Source organism: Scleropages formosus, chromosome 8 (assembly GCF_900964775.1).
Source record: "Scleropages formosus chromosome 8, fSclFor1.1, whole genome shotgun sequence".
Classification (NCBI taxonomy): Eukaryota; Metazoa; Chordata; class Actinopteri; order Osteoglossiformes; family Osteoglossidae; genus Scleropages; species Scleropages formosus.
This window is the reverse complement of record NC_041813.1, coordinates 14091010-14110408: the sequence shown is the minus strand read 5'-3', so window position 1 is coordinate 14110408 and position 19399 is coordinate 14091010. Positions and strand designations below refer to the sequence as shown.

At 39.6% G+C, this 19399-nt stretch overlaps 1 protein-coding gene across 1 annotated transcript; it reads left to right on the top strand.

Annotated features, from left to right (window-relative positions):
- Window positions 1-1696: 1696 nt before the first annotated feature.
- exosc7 (exosome component 7) lies at window positions 1697-16267 on the top strand. Its single transcript, XM_018754547.1, has 8 exons — window positions 1697-1791; window positions 2161-2262; window positions 2369-2463; window positions 4731-4896; window positions 15058-15128; window positions 15217-15340; window positions 15688-15843; window positions 16007-16267. Exons 1-8 carry the CDS (start codon window positions 1735-1737, stop codon window positions 16109-16111), a joined length of 876 nt encoding a protein of 291 aa, XP_018610063.1. The 5' UTR covers window positions 1697-1734; the 3' UTR covers window positions 16112-16267.
- The last annotated feature ends 3132 nt before the right edge of the window (window positions 16268-19399 follow it).

Sequence of the window (19399 nt, the reverse complement as noted above, 5' to 3'; positions counted from 1 at the left end):
TCAAGTAGGTGTATAAAGCACAGAATTTTTCTAATTCTTTTTTTACAATTCAGTTTGTTTTTTGTAACTTTTTCCTTCCATTATTGTTTTTCATTACTTGTATTTTTAAAATAATGTTGTAACTATCATATTACAACCCATGTGCTGCCCTTCTCTGATTTGCTACATTCTTCATTTACTTGATCTTGATCTTGATTTACTTGATTAGACCACTTTTATCTGCTCAGATCAAATTTAAGATTCTGTTTATGGCCTAGAAAAGCATAAATGGAATTACTCCTAGATATCTATAAGACCTGATCGCTACACCCCTACCAGACTTCTATGCTCCTCCACCTCTGCCTACTTGGTGGTCCCTCGCACAAAAGGTCTAAAACAAAAGCACAAAGGTTTTTGGTTCTGGCTCCGGTGTGGTGGAATGACCTCCCCCTATCACTTAGAACTGCTGAATCTCTGTCTACAATTAACAACAGTCTTAAAACTCACCTCTTTCGGACTCACTGCTCCCATGATCTAAGTTCATGTAATGTGTAAATGTTCATGCTCTATATCGTTTAGATCATAACTGTTGAATAACGGGTAAACTTTCACACAGCTACTCCTGTAATGTAAATGTTTAAATTAAGAAAATAGGAACGTGATTAGGAATGGTCAATTATTTGGATAAACTTTTATGCAGCTACTCATGTAATGTTCATTGGTTTATGTGGTGGAAAGTAACTAATTGCTTTAGAATCACCTGTCTCTCTTTCTACTGATACAAAGCACACATTGTATTTTCTGTAAGATGTGCGTTGCTTTGGAAAAAAGTGTCTGCTAAATGATTAAATGTAAACGTAATTACTGGTTTCCTGTCTATTATCTGAAGACCCAGTAATTACAATATCATAACCTGTCATGTGTGAACTGTATACAAGTCTTTTAACATTGTTTATGTGCAAAGTGATCAAGGCATCTTGCTGAAAATTGTATATGTATTGGTGAAATTAAATTTATTTACTAAGTTTCATTGTGCTGTCCTGTTTTTTCCAATACATTAATTTCCAACAGAATTCTGGACTATGCAATCGTCATGGAGAGAAGGTTAGATTTTGGGTTCCAGGACTTTTCTTTTTTTTTAGTTTAATCTTGGATGATGGTTTTTTTAATGGTAAAGTTCTTGTCCAAACAGAAAAGTCTGTAAACAGGTTAACACAAATAACCAAGAAAAAGTAACTTAATTCCCTCAATGCTATCATGTACTGCCTCTTTAGGAGGAAATACTTGCTCAAGCTCTCAGCTCCCACAAAATAAGAAATGATGCCCTGTTGACACTAAGGTACAGATAGTAATTAAATGTCTTTAGTTTTAAAAGTATCCTGTGTGTTTGGCCAAGATGCAGTCTGCAAACCACGTTATGGGTTTATTTAAGAAGATGAAGCTCCAGGGTTGCATTGACTTGATTTTATAAGGATGATGATTATTACATGTTTTCTTTTTGAGAAAAAAATGTTTTTCTACGTAATTCCTCGAAAGAGACGCATTGGGTCTAAATACAATTCACATTCAGTTAATGCTACAGCTGATTTTATAGGAGATGGGAAGTTCACACAACAAAACAACGCGCAGCACGGCGTCGTAAAACAGGGAAAATATGTAGAGTGAAAGACACCGGAAGGTGGGCTTTGCCCTGTAGTCCTATGAGCTGTGTCGCAGTTTGATGACGCGAGAACAAAGCGTTTAATTCGGCGAAGCATGGCTACGGTGCAAATCTGTGAAGCGGAAAAAGTGTATATAATGCACGGTGTGCGGGTAAGCTAAAATTCATTATGCTTAAAGTTAGCCTTATTGAAATAGTATTTTATTTTATACTGATTGCTGGCTTTCCTTCGGTGGAATAGCTAAACGAGGGAGGATCTGACCTCGTCGTCGTGCAACTCAACTGAGCTGAGAAACCGCTGCTGGCTTCTTGGCTCTGACTGAGGCATGATGCCGCATGGCACGTGCGTTGCCACATAGGTCGATAAGTTTCTGGTATAGGCGGTGAGCTCGGTGTATGTGGCTCTTTTGTGCGCTGAAGTTAGAACTGAGACTGTCTTTGTTTTTCGCTGGTGTTTGCAATCAATGTGACCACCAAGTCAGTCAGTCAGAGTCAGTCAGTGTGTTCTTCTTCTCCATGAGGATGATCTGCGAATCGATGGCCGAGCCTGTGATGACTACCGGCACATGGAGGTAGAAACAGACGTGGTTTCCAACACAGACGGCTCGGCCAGGGTAAAAATGGTACGAAGGGTGTTTGTTCTGCATGGCCTGATTGTGCACAACGACAGTATATATACCCATGATTCTTAGAGTAATGGTGAGCGCCTGCTACCTACCTGTGTGCCAGGGGGACACGGACATCCTTGTGGGAATCAAAGCAGAGATGGGCAGACCGAGGCCTCTGATTCCGGATGAAGGATACCTGGAGTTCTTCGTTGACTGGTAAGTACAGTACTTCTCCACGGCGTGTCATTCACTGTACATCTGTACTGCACTCTTAACAACAGACACAGCTGCCGCCTAAAACACTTCATACTGATTGCTTCCTTATAGGGTCTCTGATCTGTTTAAGTACGTAGTAATATCTGCTTTTGTGTAAGACCCAATGTGCAACATTTAATTGCCTGCACTGTACACTCAGGATACCGCTAGAAGGCTCATATAACACCTTTCTTGCCCAACAAGGGGTACTGGTGGAAAAATATATGTATATTTCCATTTATTTAGTAAGAAGACACTTTTTTCAGTGACATCGAATTGCTGCTACCTAGTGTTTATCTGAGTAGACAGAGTACATTGTACTACCTACAGTCATTCACCCATCTACACACCACAGCAATGTAACACAAATGCTACGGTTTGTTTAGAATCATCCATTCACCTAAAACATGTCTTTGAACTGTAGCAGGAAACCAGAGCACCTGGAGGAAACCGATGCAAACACAAAAAGAACATGCAAAGTCCACAGAGACTGAGTGGTGATTGATCCCATGTGCAATCACATAGCTCAGGTGCTGTGCGACACAAGTAGTACCAGATGTGCCACTGTACCACTTATAATTTGAAACAGGGTATTTAGCTTATGCATAGTATATACAGATAATGCAACCTTGGTGGTATTTGGAGGTAGTTTTTATGTTTAGCTTCTTAGTGATAACTGAGCACTGGAGGTGAAAGAGTAGTGTTCAATGTTAATGAAAATTTTTCACTAGAAAAAACCATGAGTGGGAGGCAAAGCTGTTCAAACCCAAGCCCCTATTTTCCTCATTTAACCTGTTCATTTCTCAACTTTTTCTACTATATTCTTTGAAGTCCTTGCGCAGTCCAAGTCATGTAAAGTCAAATGTCAGCGAGAACTTATTGCTGTAGTGCTGCAACTAAGTCAAGCTAGGTCCAAAATCAAAAACACAGAGGTTTTTGTTTCTGGCTCCGATGTGCTGGAGTGACCTTTTTCTGACACTCGGAACTGCTGAACCTTTGTCAACATTCAAGAAAGATCTCAAAACACATCACTTTTCAACTGCCTTCTTCCATGATCTGCTATGTGCTATATAGAAGTATCTGTTTAATAATTAAAAAAATAATTTGAGTTTAAAACCCCTATATGCAGCGATTCATGTAACATTTGCTGGTTTATACAGTGGTATGTGACAAATTGACTGTTTTAGAATCACATCTATATTCAAATCTTTTATATTGGCATAATGCACTTCTTGTATTGTTGTTTGAGGCGTACACGCACACACAGTCTGAACCGCTTGTCCCATTTGGGGTCGCGGGAAGCCGGAGCCTAACCCGGCAACACAGGGCATAAGGCTGGAGAGGGGGGGGACACACCCAGGACAGGATGCTAGTCTGTCGCAAGGCACCCCAAGCGGGACTCGAACCCCGGACCCCCCGGAGAGCAGGACCCGGTCCAACCTACTACGCCACCGTGCCGATGGGGGTTGCTTTGGAGAAAAATATCTGCTATATGAATTTGAAGCTTTGTATAAAAAAATAGTTTTTGTTATAGAAATTATTTCCCTCCTTAAAATTAAAAGGAAAAATTAGTGTTTAATATGAGTCTTTTAATTGTGCTAGTGCTAAGAACAGTTGGGTAATTCCTGCTTAACTGAAATATTCAAATTTTTATGGCTTCAAGAAATTGGGAATGTCTTTAGTTACATTTCCAACTTTAAGGTAATCTTTCATCCTTAAAGTAAAGGGTGTAACTTAGTAACTTAACTAAGTTATGTCCTTTACTTGCATTACTAATCTGACTTAGTAACCTAGTAACTTGAAGGACAATATGGTGGCAGAGTGACTATTGCTGCTGTCTCACAGTGCCTGGGGGGTGCGAGAGGATGTGGGTTCGATCCCCGCTCAGTCTGTGTGGAGTTATGTTCTCCCCATGTCTGTGTGGGTTTCCTCCCACAATCCAAAGACATGCTGTTCAGGTTCACTCATAGTGTGTGAATGACAGAGAGAGTGTGTTCCACTGATGTATGGATGAGTGGCCCATTGTAAGTAGTGTGTCTAGCAGTGTAAGTCACCTTGGTGAATCACAGCTACTTGCCGTGCCACCTGTTATTAGTTGTCTTTGTGTTGGTTTTTTTTTTTTTTTGTGCTTAGGTGTTGGCTGGATTGAAAGTAACATTTGTGAATTTCGGTCTGGAAGAAGACCTGCCAGTGCATTGTGATTGATTCCCTGTCTCATTCTTGACTAGTTCAGCAAATGCAACCCCAGAGTTTGAAGGCCGAGGTGGCGAGGAACTGGGCTCTGAAATCAGCAGCACCTTGTACAAGATGTTCCAGAACAGGAGCAGCCTTGACCTGCGAGCCCTGTGCATTGTCCCCAGGGAACACTGCTGGGTGCTCTACGTTGATGTGCTGGTGAGTGACACAGTAGCTGACCAGTAGGGATAATCTCTCTACGGGTGGTCCCTGATTAACGATGGATCGACTTACGAGTTTTTCGACTTTACGATGGTGAGTTGACGATAGACATTCAGTAGAAACCATACTTCGAATTTTGAATCCCCCCCCCGGGCAAGCGATATGCTGTGCGATGCGATACTCTCTGGGCGGCAGCAGCAGCAGCAATCCGCATCTCCCACTCTGCCATGCAGAGGTATGTATTAGGTGCATTTTCGGCTTAGGATTGGTTTCGCGGAACGTAACCCCATCATAAATCGGGAACCACCTGTACACACGGGGCTGTGGAGTTGGTACGCAAAACCTTCGACTCCAACTCCTCAATTTATGGTACCACTGACTCCTCTGTTTGTAATTAGACTAATTACATTTCCTATATTGACTGAAGGCATACAACATACAAGGAATTTCATTTCTGCCAGTGTGACTCAGGCTACTTTTTAGTACCCTAACCTGTGAAAGTTTGGGTTTGAAGGCTATAGCTATGCCATTGTGGCTTTTTTATATTATTTATTAGAAAAGTTACAAACATTGAGTAATAAACATAAAACTTACAAAATTAAAAAAGAGGCTATCTTTTTATGGAAATGTTATAAAGTAAAAGGATATTAAAGAAATAAAGTATAAAAATGTTATAAAAGAAAATCAGGAACATCTTTCTTTACCTGTTCAAAAATCTGAAGTACATCCTACTAAGATTTCAAAATGAAAACTAAAAAAACTGAATACTTAAAGCAACTTAACAAATGACCATTTTAAAAGAAATAAACTCAATTAAGTAGATAACCCTTCCTCTTCCAGATTAAAACATTGTTTGAATATAAAATTTACGTGAACGGAACCTGAAAGATTACGTTAAATGAAATTAAAATTATATTGTAAAAGACTGAACAGTTTTTCCTTACAAATTTTTAAAGAAACATTGTATCTGTAGAATAGGAGGTAAATCAAAACTCCAAATCCAAAATTTACTAAACTTGTTCTTAGCAACAGAATTGTTTATGCCAGGTCCTCCTTCAGTGAAGCCCTTAAATCTGATTTGAGTATTTTCAGTGCAGAAAACACTGACTTGCGTGGGTGGAATTGCTGTTACAGTTCTAGCTACATCACTAATGACCTCTGTATAAGCAGGGATGACTTCTTCTATAGTCAGTTTTGATGAGCAGTCATACTTTTCTACTTCTTTTAATGCATTTGAAAAATTTTGCTGAAATTTTTGTGTGGACATCTACTGGTTGCTTTTCCAAGTTTAAGCGGTGTCGTGTTACTTGTGAACATTCGTTTTTGTCTAAGTATGCTTCAAAGTCTAATTCTTCACTTGACGAAGATTCAGATTCTGAGTTACCAATGCTTCTAGCTTCTTCATCCTGTTATTCTGCAGTTTCATGCAGTATCTTTAACCCTTTCAAGCAAATTGCTACTTCTTAGAGTGCCTCTTTTCCTTTAGCAATTTTGTCATTCTTCAATCATTGAAGATACAATGCCATCAGCAATTAATCCTCCACTTTTGTTCATGTGATAGATCAAGCTTTTCCACTCCAACAAGGGTCTACCAGGTGTTAAATCCTCAGATTACAACTTCTTGGGGACAGTAAAAGGGTGACAAAGCAGACTTCCTAATTGTGTCACTTGCATCCACTGGCTTTCAGTTAAACATGTTTGTTATCCAGATCTTCAAGAAAGGTTTTTAGTTCAAGCAAATGCTTGATTATCAAATAAGTGCTTCCCTATTTTAGATCTTTCAATCCATCTCTTATTGCTAACTGCAGTGTATGCACAGCCCAACACATATGCTGAATTGGAAATAGTTAGACGCTTCTTGAACAATATCATCTAAAATTTCACTGCGCTCTCCTGTTTGTGGATCAGTTGCTGAAATATCATCTTGGTCTTCCAATATTTGTGTGCATTCTTGGTCCATGTATGTCGCGTTCATTTGTGTTTTGATTCAAAATTGAAAACTAAAATGTGAATTACAATGCCTTCATTAGTTTTTCCTTTTAAAAATAAACAAATTATGAATTAAATATGTTTAAAAACCATTTTTTTGCTCAAAATGTAGAATACTGAAAATATTCCTCATTTATAGTTTCTTGCTGTCGTATTTTTTGATTTTGAGTTATTTGGTTTTCTGGTATTCTTGAACAACCCAGATGTAAACGAATTGAAATCATGCATAATCCATCAGTGGCTTCATCGAACATGCTGACTTTGCTCCAAGTTATTCATAAGTTAATATGGATCACTACATACTTTTCAAAAGCAGTAAGAGAGTGACAGTAAGGGAGGATGACATGTCCACCAAGAAAACTGGCAGGATTTTTCAGGTGCTGCTACTTAAGAATCTTATTAATTAAGCACAGATGTTAAAAGCACCATGAAGTTCTAGCTGGCTAGTGGTGGTAGAGCATGATGAGTCGTGAGTTATACATTTCATTCATAATATTTGGTATGTTGAGATTTTTATTTCTACACTTGTATGATTAAACAAAAAGGGAAGATTAATACGTCCTTTTCTTTTTTGTGTGTGTGCTGAGAAAAAATAAAAAGCGGTTTTTCTCATTTTTCTGGAACGAACATGGACCTATTTCCCATTTTGTTTTTCAGTTTCGAATCAAAAAATGAATGAATGCAAAGTATACAGACCTTTCTTTCTTAGCTTTATTAATTTTCTCAGTTTTGCTTATCATGAAGCATTATCTGTTACAATACATAGAACCTGGTCTTTTTTAATTTCAAAATCTTCTAAAACTTTTTCCACTAATTTCTAGATATTTACTGGTGAGATGTGCCTGGGTGTCTTTTACTGCCAATGTTCGAGTTATCATTTTATTGTCTTCATCATTAAATCAAACATTAATGGCAAAATAGTTGACTCTTTAAGACGTGAATGCATCCATTTTAATTAAGACATAGTGTCCCTTCAGACTTTTTCAAAGTTCTTCTTTTTTATATTTGGCCTCTTCAATTACCTGTCTCCTGATACTTTCTCTTTACAGAGAAACTCCAAGTTTATAGCCATTTCTTCAGTTAAGCCTAAAAAGGCAGATTATGGAAAAAAGATAGAGGGACACTATTTTTCACTACAATTTCGGTGATGTGGTTTTTGAACTTTTCTGATGTCATTGTTATATTAACTTTGTCAGTAGTAAAAAAAAAAAAAAAAATTAATAGTTGTATTTTTCTTCCAGTAGATTTCTGATTTTTTTTTTTTTTTTTTAAAAAAAACCTGTGAAGTACATGGAATTTTTGTATTGCTATCTTTCTCAAGCATAGATTCAAACACTTATTTGATGCTCTTGTAGGTGCTTTTTTTTCTAACCAGTAAACCTACTGATTTTTGCATCACATACCTTTTCCACCATCATCGTGTTCTACAACACACTGACATGGAGATTTCCCATCTTTTCTGATTATAAAGTCTTCAGAAACTGCCAGCTTTGTTAAAACTTTTTGCTATTGTGCAAGGGAAGTCAGTCTTCAATGCAAATTAAAATACATAAATTAGATAATTTATAATTAATATTAGTATTATATGGATAGGGATATAACAGGTAAAAATTAAAATATATCCTTAAAAGAAAAAAAGGTTAATTGAATTAGTATCTATGAAATTGGACATTTTAACACATTACAATTTACTGTATATGCCAGTATATAAGTTGACATTTTAAGTGTAAAAAAAAAAGTCTCCCAAAAACTAGGGGTCGACTAATACGCCAAACGTAAAATTGTTGGTACATGGCCAAGATGAAAATAAGGCCTTGGCCTAATGCTTTATTGATACACACAATGCTTTCACCCTTCTCATACCTTCCAACTTCTTTTCTAAAGAAATTGAATTTCTGGAGTGCTTACCATCATTGTTATCACTCGCTGGAGTACGCTTAGGAGTCATTATTTACTCTTACATTACATTATTTACTCTTCATGCACAAATTTTGGGAGAACTAGCAGATTGCATTATCACTTGCGGTATCGTATCATTCATATGTAATCAAAGCTGACTGGCTGGACAGACACGCCATCCATTGGCAAAAACGTAACCTATAGTGACATTTCTCGCAGCAGCATGGTGTAGCAACTGTAGCCTGGATACAGTCTAGTATGGACAGCCTGAGTAAAGCGTTACAATATTCCAGCCTGCTTGAAACAAAAGCGTGAACCAGTTTCTCAGCATCTTGCCTGCATAGGAATCACCACTATTTAGCTATGTTTTTCAACTGAAGGAAGCACAGCTTAAAGCATTTACATGAGATACAAATGACAGCTTTCCATCCAACAAGACACCCAAATCCTTGACAATAATCTGTACGCTTGAAGCTTATACCATTTGTGGTAAAGATTGGCGTGATTCTGTCAAGAGTTTTAGTGATAAAAATATTTACTCATCCATACTTTTATATTGGTAAAACAATTAGCTAAAGACACCACATGTGATGGGTCATCAGCTTAAATCAAACATATAGCTGTGTGTCATCAGCATATGAGCGCTAACAATGTAAGTTTCCAAATAATATCACCAAATGGTAACATATGCTGTAGAGTGAGAACAATTATGGACCTAACACAGAGCCCTGTGGCACACCATATTGAACCATAGTTGAGATGGAGGGGGTGCAGTCATCCGATTTCAAAATAAATTGTTCACGGTTGGCTAAATATGAGTCAAACCGCTTCAGGACAGTACCCCTTAGTCCAACTAGGTTTTCAAGTCTATTCAGTAGTATACTATGGTCCACAGTATCAAACGCAGCACTCTAGTCCAGTAAGATAACAACAGAGATCTGACCATCTCAAAAGAAATGAAAATATCATTAGCAACACATGTGAGTGCTGTTTTCAGTACTGTGACCAGTGTGGTAACCAGACTGAAATTTTTCTAGTATATTATGATGATTAAGATATTTTATAATTTGGGAAGCTTCGATCTTTTCTAAAATTTTGGATAAAAACAGTAGATTGGAGATGGGTCTATAATTACTTATATCCAGGTTCTTATTTGTTTAGTAGGGGTCTAATAACGGCGACTTTAAAAGCTTTCAGAACGCAGCCAGTAAGTAACGACCTATTAATATTAGCAATAGGTTTTGCAAGCATGAAAAGTGCGTCTTTCAGTAATTTAGTGCGGACTGGGTCTAAAGGACAGGTAGTACCTTTCATAGAGCGAATTACCACAATAACTTCCTCTACAGTTATTCTGTCAAAGCTACTGAAATGATGTGGACAGCAACTAATATTATCATCGTCAGAACTGCTTATGCTGGCTAGGACTGAACTAGAGGGCGTGATGCATTCTGGAAGTTCTCTAATTTATTATTGAAAAACGACAGAAATTCATCATTAGTAATGGAAGCAGAAATACGTTGTTTATCTTTGTGTTTACCAGTTAAGTAAGCAATGGTATTAAACAAGAAACGAGGGGTTTTCTGATTTTCATTAATTTTACGTAGTATTTGGATATGGCGTGAAAAAGTGCTTTTCTGTAATTTTTTAGAAAATCGGACTAGGCTACATAATAAACGTTCAGTTCCATTGAACGTCATTTAAGCTCTAATTTACAACATTCTAACTTTATTGCACGAGTAAAAACCACAGCGAGTTTCTTATTGTTCGAATAAATTTTGTTTTTGGTGGAGTCGCTAAATCTAAGGCAAATTTCACCACTGAATTATACTCAAAAGCCATTTGATCAATATCTGTACTTGTTCCAAAATCTGATTTTTCTAATGTAATCGATAATTTTAGCAGCAGTATTTTCATCAATATGACACACGATCTTGGTCCTACTGTTGTCAGACTGCACCGGCAGCTATAGGTATAAGGTTAATAAGTAACGATCGGAAATAGTCACGTTTAAAGCAATAACATTTACATGGTATGTTATGATGGGATTGAGCATATGGTTACAGGAATGAGTAGGACCATTTACAACTTGAGTAAAACTTATGGAATTTAAGAGACAAAAACCTATTGGCGAGAGTATCTGACAACACGTCTATATGAATATTGAACTTGCCCATCAAGATAATTTTGTCATGAGTAATGACTAAATTATGTATAAAGTTAAATTCCTCAAGAAAACAGTAAATGGTTATTGGGCAGTAGATAAGAAGTATAACTATGTTGGGTTTTGTCTTCAAATCTAGCAGTAGAACTTCACATGAGGCAAAGTTATCACAATTTCTCGGTGTTACTTGTCATCTGTTATTGAAAACAATACCCACTCCAGCTTCACGGCGTACAGAATGAGATTTATGGAAATAATTAATATCCGTCTGGAGCAGCTTCTGTTAGTGGAATCCTTTCGGACTCATCAAGCCAAATTTCAGTAAGAAAGAAAAGATCAGACTCGTAACTTAATATTGAGTCGTTTACTACAGCAGCTTTACTTGTTAATGAGCGAATATTTAACAGACAATGTTTTAGACTACAATTAGGCTTCGGTGGTAGGTTGACAGTATTTGATTTTTTTTGTATTTTAGGTTTCCAGTGCAAGCACTCCTGTCACTAAGTCTAGTTAAACGCTATGGTATTATAATAGTTTGTATTTTTTGGCTGTAATTAACACTTTTATTGGATGTTTTGAGGCCCACACTGGACACAGCACAAGAAACCCCATCACATGAGAAATGATCACTGATGGCAGAACATGTAACAGATTCATCAGTACACACAGCAGCTAAAGGAGATGAACCATGTCTGAGTCATTCCTGCAACTTGAAGGCCAAGTTCTGGGACTGAGCAAACAATCCCCTCCAGTTGAGGTGTACACCATCACACCTGAAAAACCTGGGCCTTTCCCAGAAATGATTTCAGTTATTAATGAATGATATGCGATTAGACTGACACCACGTCTCCAACCGCCTGCTAAAGGACACCAGTTTACTGTACACTGTGTCCCCCATGAAGAGTCTAGGTAAAGGACCAAATGCTTATTAGATTCCGACATTTCCTTCTGGCTTTATTACACATTAAGCGGCTCTTTAACACCTCAGACTGCTGGTAGTGAATATCATTACTGCCAACATACACCATAATAGTTGACGCTGCATTATCGGCCAGGGAACTGTGAGAAATACTTAACCTTTACACTTTGATTCCCAGGCCCCCAAATCTTAACATTTCGGATAGCCTAATCTTTCAAAATAAGCACATTATTATTATTATTATTATTATTATTATCATTAGGTGAATATCTGTTTTGGGTTTGGACAGGAGAACCAGAACTAGTAACCCATGGCTTAGGCTTCGCTTTATTCCAAGCAGTGACTCAGTCGCCATGAGAGCAGTCCAAGGTACCCAGCTTCTCGTTAACTGTACTGGGGCCTGTAAGTGTCAACACCGAGTTCGACACTATGGAGGTATCAAGACACACCAAATCCAGCCAACTCTTTGTTTATAAATAATTTATAAATTTAAATAAATAATTTTGGCTCACTGTGTGTCAGGGTCCCATATAATGGAAACCCACTGGAACGGCTTATGAATATATAATGTTTTTTATACATTGATCTTATCTTAAAATGGCTTTATGCAACACCATTTTTCCCTGTAGTAATGCAGTAATTTTGTGTGCACAATAGGAATTTTATTCAATGCCTTTTACAGCATGCGTTTCATTCTGCATGTGCACATTATACTTCTTTTGTAACAAAACTACCCAGTGTTCAATTTCTGTTTCCCACATCATATTTCCTGTCACACTGACAGGCTCAGCCAGTCACAACATAGATTACAGTAATCCAAACAACTAATATAGCAGGTAGAATACAAATTTTTAGAGCTAAATTATATAAGCATGTAATTATTAAGTAAATAATTTAAATCATGTGAACAACTTTTGTAACATGAATATTCTTACACTAAATGTAAATATTGCAAATATAAAGTGTTTTTCTTGTGGTTTACGAGTTGCAGTCAAAGGTGACACGTACAGTGTCCTGCACAATTCATTGCACCTGTTTTAATTATTTAAATAGTAAGTGATAGAATTAACTTTTTGTAGCAATATTATACTGTATGTTGGTCTTTATCATAGGTGTGTATAAAAAGGGGCCTCGTAGATTTATAGTTACAAACTTATTATACGTACAGTCTCAGTGTCCATGTTAACTATTTTTCCCTTTTCCACACACATATATGTCCAGGGATTTAGTTACTGTTTAAATGACCATTATAATAGGTGTGATGTGTGAGCTAAAACTGGTTTTTGAAGTGTGGTCCATAAGCATGAGTTATGTGTTCTTAAAGCTGATCATTATATTTGAGCAAAGGGAGGTTTGTCACTTTATTCCATTATGGATACTAGGGCTGTGTATCACCAACAATGTCACGATATTAAAGCCACGATACGATACGTATCACGATATGGGTCAATTTGGAATTTAAATTCCTTTCGAGCAGAATTTAGTAACAGTAATGTCTGTTTATTGTACATTGAATAACCAGTGTTATAACAGTTGTGATAACTGAAAAACAATTTTGTTTTTGTCACTAAAAAAATAACATGAGTTAAATGAAATAAAAAATTGTTACAAAAAAAACTTAGCTCTTCCTTCTGCTTTTAAAGTCTCTGCCTCTATAACTTAAATGACAAGTATAGTGTCAAATGCTGAAGCATGTCAACAAGGCTCAAGGACTAAACAAAACTTAAAACATATTCCATAAAAGCAAACACTGTAACAAACTTAACTTAGTTTTCTCAAATACTTCACATTTTTAAACACCTATTTAACATAGTGGCAGGTTATCGTAACATACGGCTGGGTTGCTCTCGAAGTCCAAGCATTGCAGGAAATGGAAACTCTCTCTGCAGAAGAGAGTGACAGCAGAATGTCTCATTTAACGTCATCATACAACCGGGGAATTGCCATTTCTGTTAAAAACTGACGGGTTGGTATTGTGTCTGAAGCCATTATTCTCAACAATGCTGTATGGCCATAAATCCTGACATATGAAGCACATTAATGCATTTGTTATCTTTTGAGAGCGTTGAGACATGGATGTGAGTTTCGAGATAAAACCATCGGGCAACGTTGGCTGCTTCTGAGATGACAGGTGTGTGCTGCTACCTGCTGCGACCAGGGCTGGCTGGTCTGGATGATGTCTTCTTGTCATATGCAGAGAGAGGTTCGTCGTGTTGCCGTAGTACTTAACTTTTGCTTTGCAGTTCTTGCATATCGCATGACTTGTCTAATGTCTGACGCTCCGTTTTAGTGTTAAAACCCAAAATTGTCCCATATTTTTGATTTTACTTTTGTCAGCGGTGGGAAAATCCTCTTATCCATTTTGAATAGTGTACTGCTGCTCACGTTGCTAAAATGGCAGTCACTCGACGTCACGTGATAATTCAAAAAACTCGGCAGAATCGATACGGCAGCAGCTGTATCGATACGCGCATCGTCAGGAGTTCATGACGATGTATTGCTGTATCGATATTCTGAGCACAGCCCTAATGGATACCTGTGCTAATTGGTAAGTGCTTGAAACAGCTATATTTTTTTACACTTAAATTGTTTTAATGTTGGATAAATGCTTGTAATAACCGATTTTTGCATTAATTTCCTTCTCCAAAGTTACTGCTGTCAATTCCAGTTTGTCAGTTTACACTTAATGCCACCACTGTGACGGTGAAGACACACCATTCAACATTAAGGATACAAGTGGAGAATAGAACTTTCTGGAGGTGCTCTACTTTCCTGGTCCCCAAGAGTTGATGTCAAATTTATGGCAGGAACAGTACTGAAAACTGTAACCAAAAGTATACATTACAACCAAATTTAAAACTCTCATTTGGGAAGAAAAACTGACTGGAAGTCAGATACTGGTTTGTCTGATCCTGCAAGGCCTCCAGTGACTTTTAATGTCAGTGTGGTGGTAATGAGGGTTTGCATTAAATCCTGAACATTTACAGTTATCCATTTAGTGGACCCATCTATATAGCAGAGCAATACTGCGCACACACACACACACGCATGAACAGAGGGCAATTTCAGATTCCCCAGTGCACCTGGACTACTAGATGTATTATGTTCATAAATAACCATGTTGTGCACTCTAAAAAAAAAAAAAAAAAAAAACACTGTAAGAATGAAAACCCTGTCTGTCTCATTTCAGTTGCTTCAGTGTGATGGGAACTTGCTGGATGCCACCTCCATAGCAGTCAAGGCTGCACTCTTCAGCACACGGTGGGCATCTGTCAGCACCAGTAACATTGCTGTTACCAGTATGACATGGCTGATGTTCAGTTTACTTTAGTTGTGACTGTCTGAACAGGATCCCCAAAGTCCACGTCTCAGAGGATGACGAAGGGGGCAAGGAACTGGAGATCTCTGATGACCCGTACGATTGCATGAGGCTGCAGGTGGAGGATGTGCCCTGCATCGTGACTCTCTCTAAGGTAGAGCCCTTTGGTCTGGAGAGTTGCAACAGGAGTAGCAGGATTCAGTGAACATGACCACATGCACGTATGACACTGACGTTTTAGCATTAATTGTTCATGTTGTTGAAGTCAGGCATATGTTGTTCAACTTTATTGTCTTTAGTCACAGCTGACAAAGGAGCAGATGAACTGTCGGGGACAATTTCGGTAGAGCAGTGGGTGTTGGTGATACCAAAGAAACTTCTAAGATATTAGCCCCATAACTGTTGATGACGGTCCAGAGATGCTGATAGTGGTCTAAGATCCTCTGGAGTCAGTAACATGTACATATTTTTGTGTTTTTGCACATGTATTTCCCATCACAGATTGGCCACAGACATGTGGTGGATGCCACTCTACAGGAGGCGGCTTGTTCCATGGCCAGCTTGATAATTGCTGTCACCCACAAAGGGAATGTCACCTGTGTCAGAAAGGTGGGGGGAGGGAGCCTGGATCCAGAGAGCATCTTTGAAATGACAGAGGTGAGCTGGCCAGTTGTTTGCTCTCTTCAGAAGGTAAGAAAATGGTGTGAATGGATCTTTTTTTGGAAATTAATCATTGGTAATCCTAAGAGGACTGATGGCTTTAGCATAGCTCCATCGTAGCTGGTTGAGCAGCGCTGATAGCTGCTGCTTGTCTTTTCAGACAGGGAAGCGGGTGGGGAAGGCCCTCCATGCGCCACTGATGAAGCTCCTACAGGAGGAGGAGGTTCTGGGGAAGAGAAGGCAGAAGGTTGGGTTCCTGGGCTGACCTGCCTTTGGTCCTTTTACATGTCACATTTTAAAATAAATTTTCCTGTGTAAAGACTGGTTTTTAATTTATTTTTAAACTGTTTGTCACAGTCATCTGGTGAAAAATGCTTTTCTTATTAATATAAATTGTTCATCATTCTTCTAGCTTAATGTACAGTACCTTCTTTAGTGTTCCCAAAAGGTAACATGTTTGGGATTCTTTCTTTAAAAAAAAAATAATAATAAAAAATAAAGCAAACCTTAACAGTACTTTTTAGAACATTCTTCCTGTGTGTCAATTATTTTGTTGGATTATCGTTGAGGAAAGCAGGATCTGGAGATTGGCAGAAACACGTACTGCAAACAGGTTGTGACGGATGAGGAGCAAGAGGGGGTTAGTCACTCTCATCCACCAGAAAGCTTCTGACACTGCAGGGAGGGCAGGAATGGACACACTGATAACTGTCAAGGAGATCATTGTTGGTGACGAATACATAACTAGTTACAGGCTGCACGTTCTAGAGTTTTATAGAGAAAAGGGAGAAGAGCGACTGGCCTGTAGTTCTGGACTGAGTTTGGCTCTAGAGATTGCTTCCTATTAAAACAATTGTTTAACCTATTTTAAACTAATGATTATATCATTGCCTATATTTTGAAATGTTTTTGCCCTCAGTTTTTCTGTTTCTCCAGTTTATTTATATTTATAATTTATTTATTTTTGAAATTTTGGTCTTCCAGCAGTAAAACTGGTCCATTTCTTTAGGAGCAAGGAAATGTGCTTTGCTGGACATGTGAAAGTCACGTCGAATCCTCTGAATACATAGAAGACCCTAAGACAATGGCCGTCCTGCGATTGGTTTAGGCAATATGGATACAAATGAAGAAACTTTGTTACATGTGAAGCAATTCTGCAGTTACACCACGTTCTCATAAATATTGTCACGGCCCGCATTATTGCAGAGCATCCCATTCTAGCAGCAACAGATGTTTATTGTAAATAGTTGTGAATCATGGGAATTATGGGAAATGTCAAATTATTCTTCAACCACTATGGGGGATTTAAAGGATTATAAAGGATTATATGTAGCTGGCTTGAGGTGTAGCTCCTTAAAGAAAAGGGGTCCTTAGACGGAAAGCATTGTTTCCAGTGATACTTGCCGGTACCTCTTGCTGTCTGCCAGTGTTCCAATGAACGTTCATAATGAACAGTGTCCATGCATCCTTCTTTGCCCCATCAGAAACCAGAGTGAACCACTCTACATTAGTGTCAGAACTGGGATGGGGCAGGACCATGAAAAACTGGATTCGGGACCTGTGGAACCCTGAAGCCGGAAAAATGACAACTGACGCGAAGGAAGAAGACAGTGGGGCAATAAAATGACTGGCGACAGAGGCAACTGGATTGACGAGGAGTTATCTTGAAGCATGGGTGTCCAGGGAGACACTGGGGAAGAGCATGCTTTCTTGAAGAGAGAACTGCAAGGTGCCGCTGACGGCGGGTGAGCCGTTTGAGCGGAGTCTCCTTGTACCCAGGGGAAAAAGAGACAGAGAAAGTTAGCAAACTGCTGCTGAGAGTGGGTGTTTGGGTTTGAGGAAGGCCCCCCTGCACATGTGGAAGAGAGAGCTGGGTCTTAAACTATCTTATTCATCAGTTTTGGATTGATGGGAGACTATTATGGTTAAAGTGGTGGTTATTATAGTGGTGGTTAGTATAGTGCCCAGCAAGCTAAAGCTGAGTCACTCAGTGTAGTCTGGAAAATGGAGAGAAAACTTAAGAAGCTCTATCTATAAGCTCCCTAGACGCTGTTACAACTGCCGAAGATATTCTGGCCCCAGTTCTCCACTCACCACATTCTCCAGCGGGCTGCCGAAAGCTAGGTCCACAGGGGTTCTTAACTCACACTCAAACATGAGCAGGCCGTGTATACATCCAGTGGATTCTTTGACTGCAGGGCAACACGCCCACAGAAGCAGGGCCAGGTGCTTGTCCCAGTCGCATTGGTGTCAGGAGGTGAGGGCGGATAGCTCAGTGGTAAGCATATGGTTAAAACACTCCACCAGACCATCACTCTGCGGGTAAAGAGGTGTGGTGCATGTGTTCCGTATGCCCAGCCGGTTGCACACCTCCCTCATGACCTGTGACTCAAAATTCCTGCCCTAGTCGTTGTACAGCTCCTCCAGTGCCCTGAAGTGGCAGAACATCTCCTCCATCAAATGCTTCACTGTAGTAGCGTTGCTCTGGTCCAGTACTGTATACACCTCAGATTACTTGGGGAAATAGTCCATTGCCACGTGCACGTAGCAGTTTGCCCAATCGGTGCTGGGAAAGGGTCCCAGGACGTTCACGCCCATGCGCTCCATGGTGGCACCCGACTGAAGTTGCTGCAGGGGGTCGAGCAACTGGTTGCTGGGGCCCTTACATGCCATGCAGGTGTCGCAGCAGAGCACAAACATCTCCACGTCCTGACCGTTCAAACCGTGGACGCAGCCAGTGCAACGACTTCGCTGCGCTGAAATGCCCGATGCCGGCAGGTCCATGTACACGCCACAACACATCTTTCCTGACGCTATGGGGGACAAGGAGCTGCCGTAGGACCTAGCCATGCATCGGCCATTCCCGCCGCCAATACAATAGTCCCTCCACAGGGCGAGACTGTCTCACTGGGAGCAGTAAGAATTGATGATGGGCCTGTGCAGGGTAACAGCAGTCTAAAGTTGATCTTGCCCCAACAGCAGGAAGCCCTGTACTACTGCCAACTCCAAGTCAGTCTCTTGGGCCTGGCAGAACAGTCCTGCATCATCAGCAGATACTCCGTCGCTTGCTGTGTCTGCCCCCCAGCGCAGTGTAGGACTTGACTGCAGTCCCCTCATGCTCCTCCAACTGCTTGCAGTATCTGTATGAGTCTGCACTGCAGGGGAACCGCGAGAGCATGTCTGCGGTGATGTGCAAGTGTCCTGGCCAGTGTTGAATGTGAAAGTTGTACCCCTGCAGGAGCTCCAACCACTGCGCTGCCTGTCCCTCCGGCTCCCTAAAGTTTAGAAGCCACATGAGTAAGGCATGGTCAGTCCACAGGAGAAACCTCGTAATAGAGATGAGGCAAAAATATTCTAGCTCGCCACCACAACTAGGAGCTTGATGCAGTAATTTCTCTCTGCACGATTCCACTAACGACTATAAAACTTCACCACTTTCTCACCCTCTCCTCCTGCCTGTGACAGCATTGCTCTGATGCCAAAATTGCTGGTGTCCAATGAAGGGCTTCTGCAGGATCAACAAGACCAAGACAGAGGCAGATGCCAATGCTTT

Bases quoted from the DNA above. Each gene is read 5' to 3' on its own strand.
- exosc7 (XM_018754547.1), top strand. From the start codon at position 1,735: ATGGCTACGGTGCAAATCTGTGAAGCGGAAAAAGTGTATATAATGCAC. The intron at 2,464-4,730 runs GTAAGTACAGTA...ATTCTTGACTAG, and splicing joins CTGGAGTTCTTCGTTGACTG to TTCAGCAAATGCAACCCCAG. The intron at 15,341-15,687 runs GTAGAGCCCTTT...TTCCCATCACAG, and splicing joins GCATCGTGACTCTCTCTAAG to ATTGGCCACAGACATGTGGT.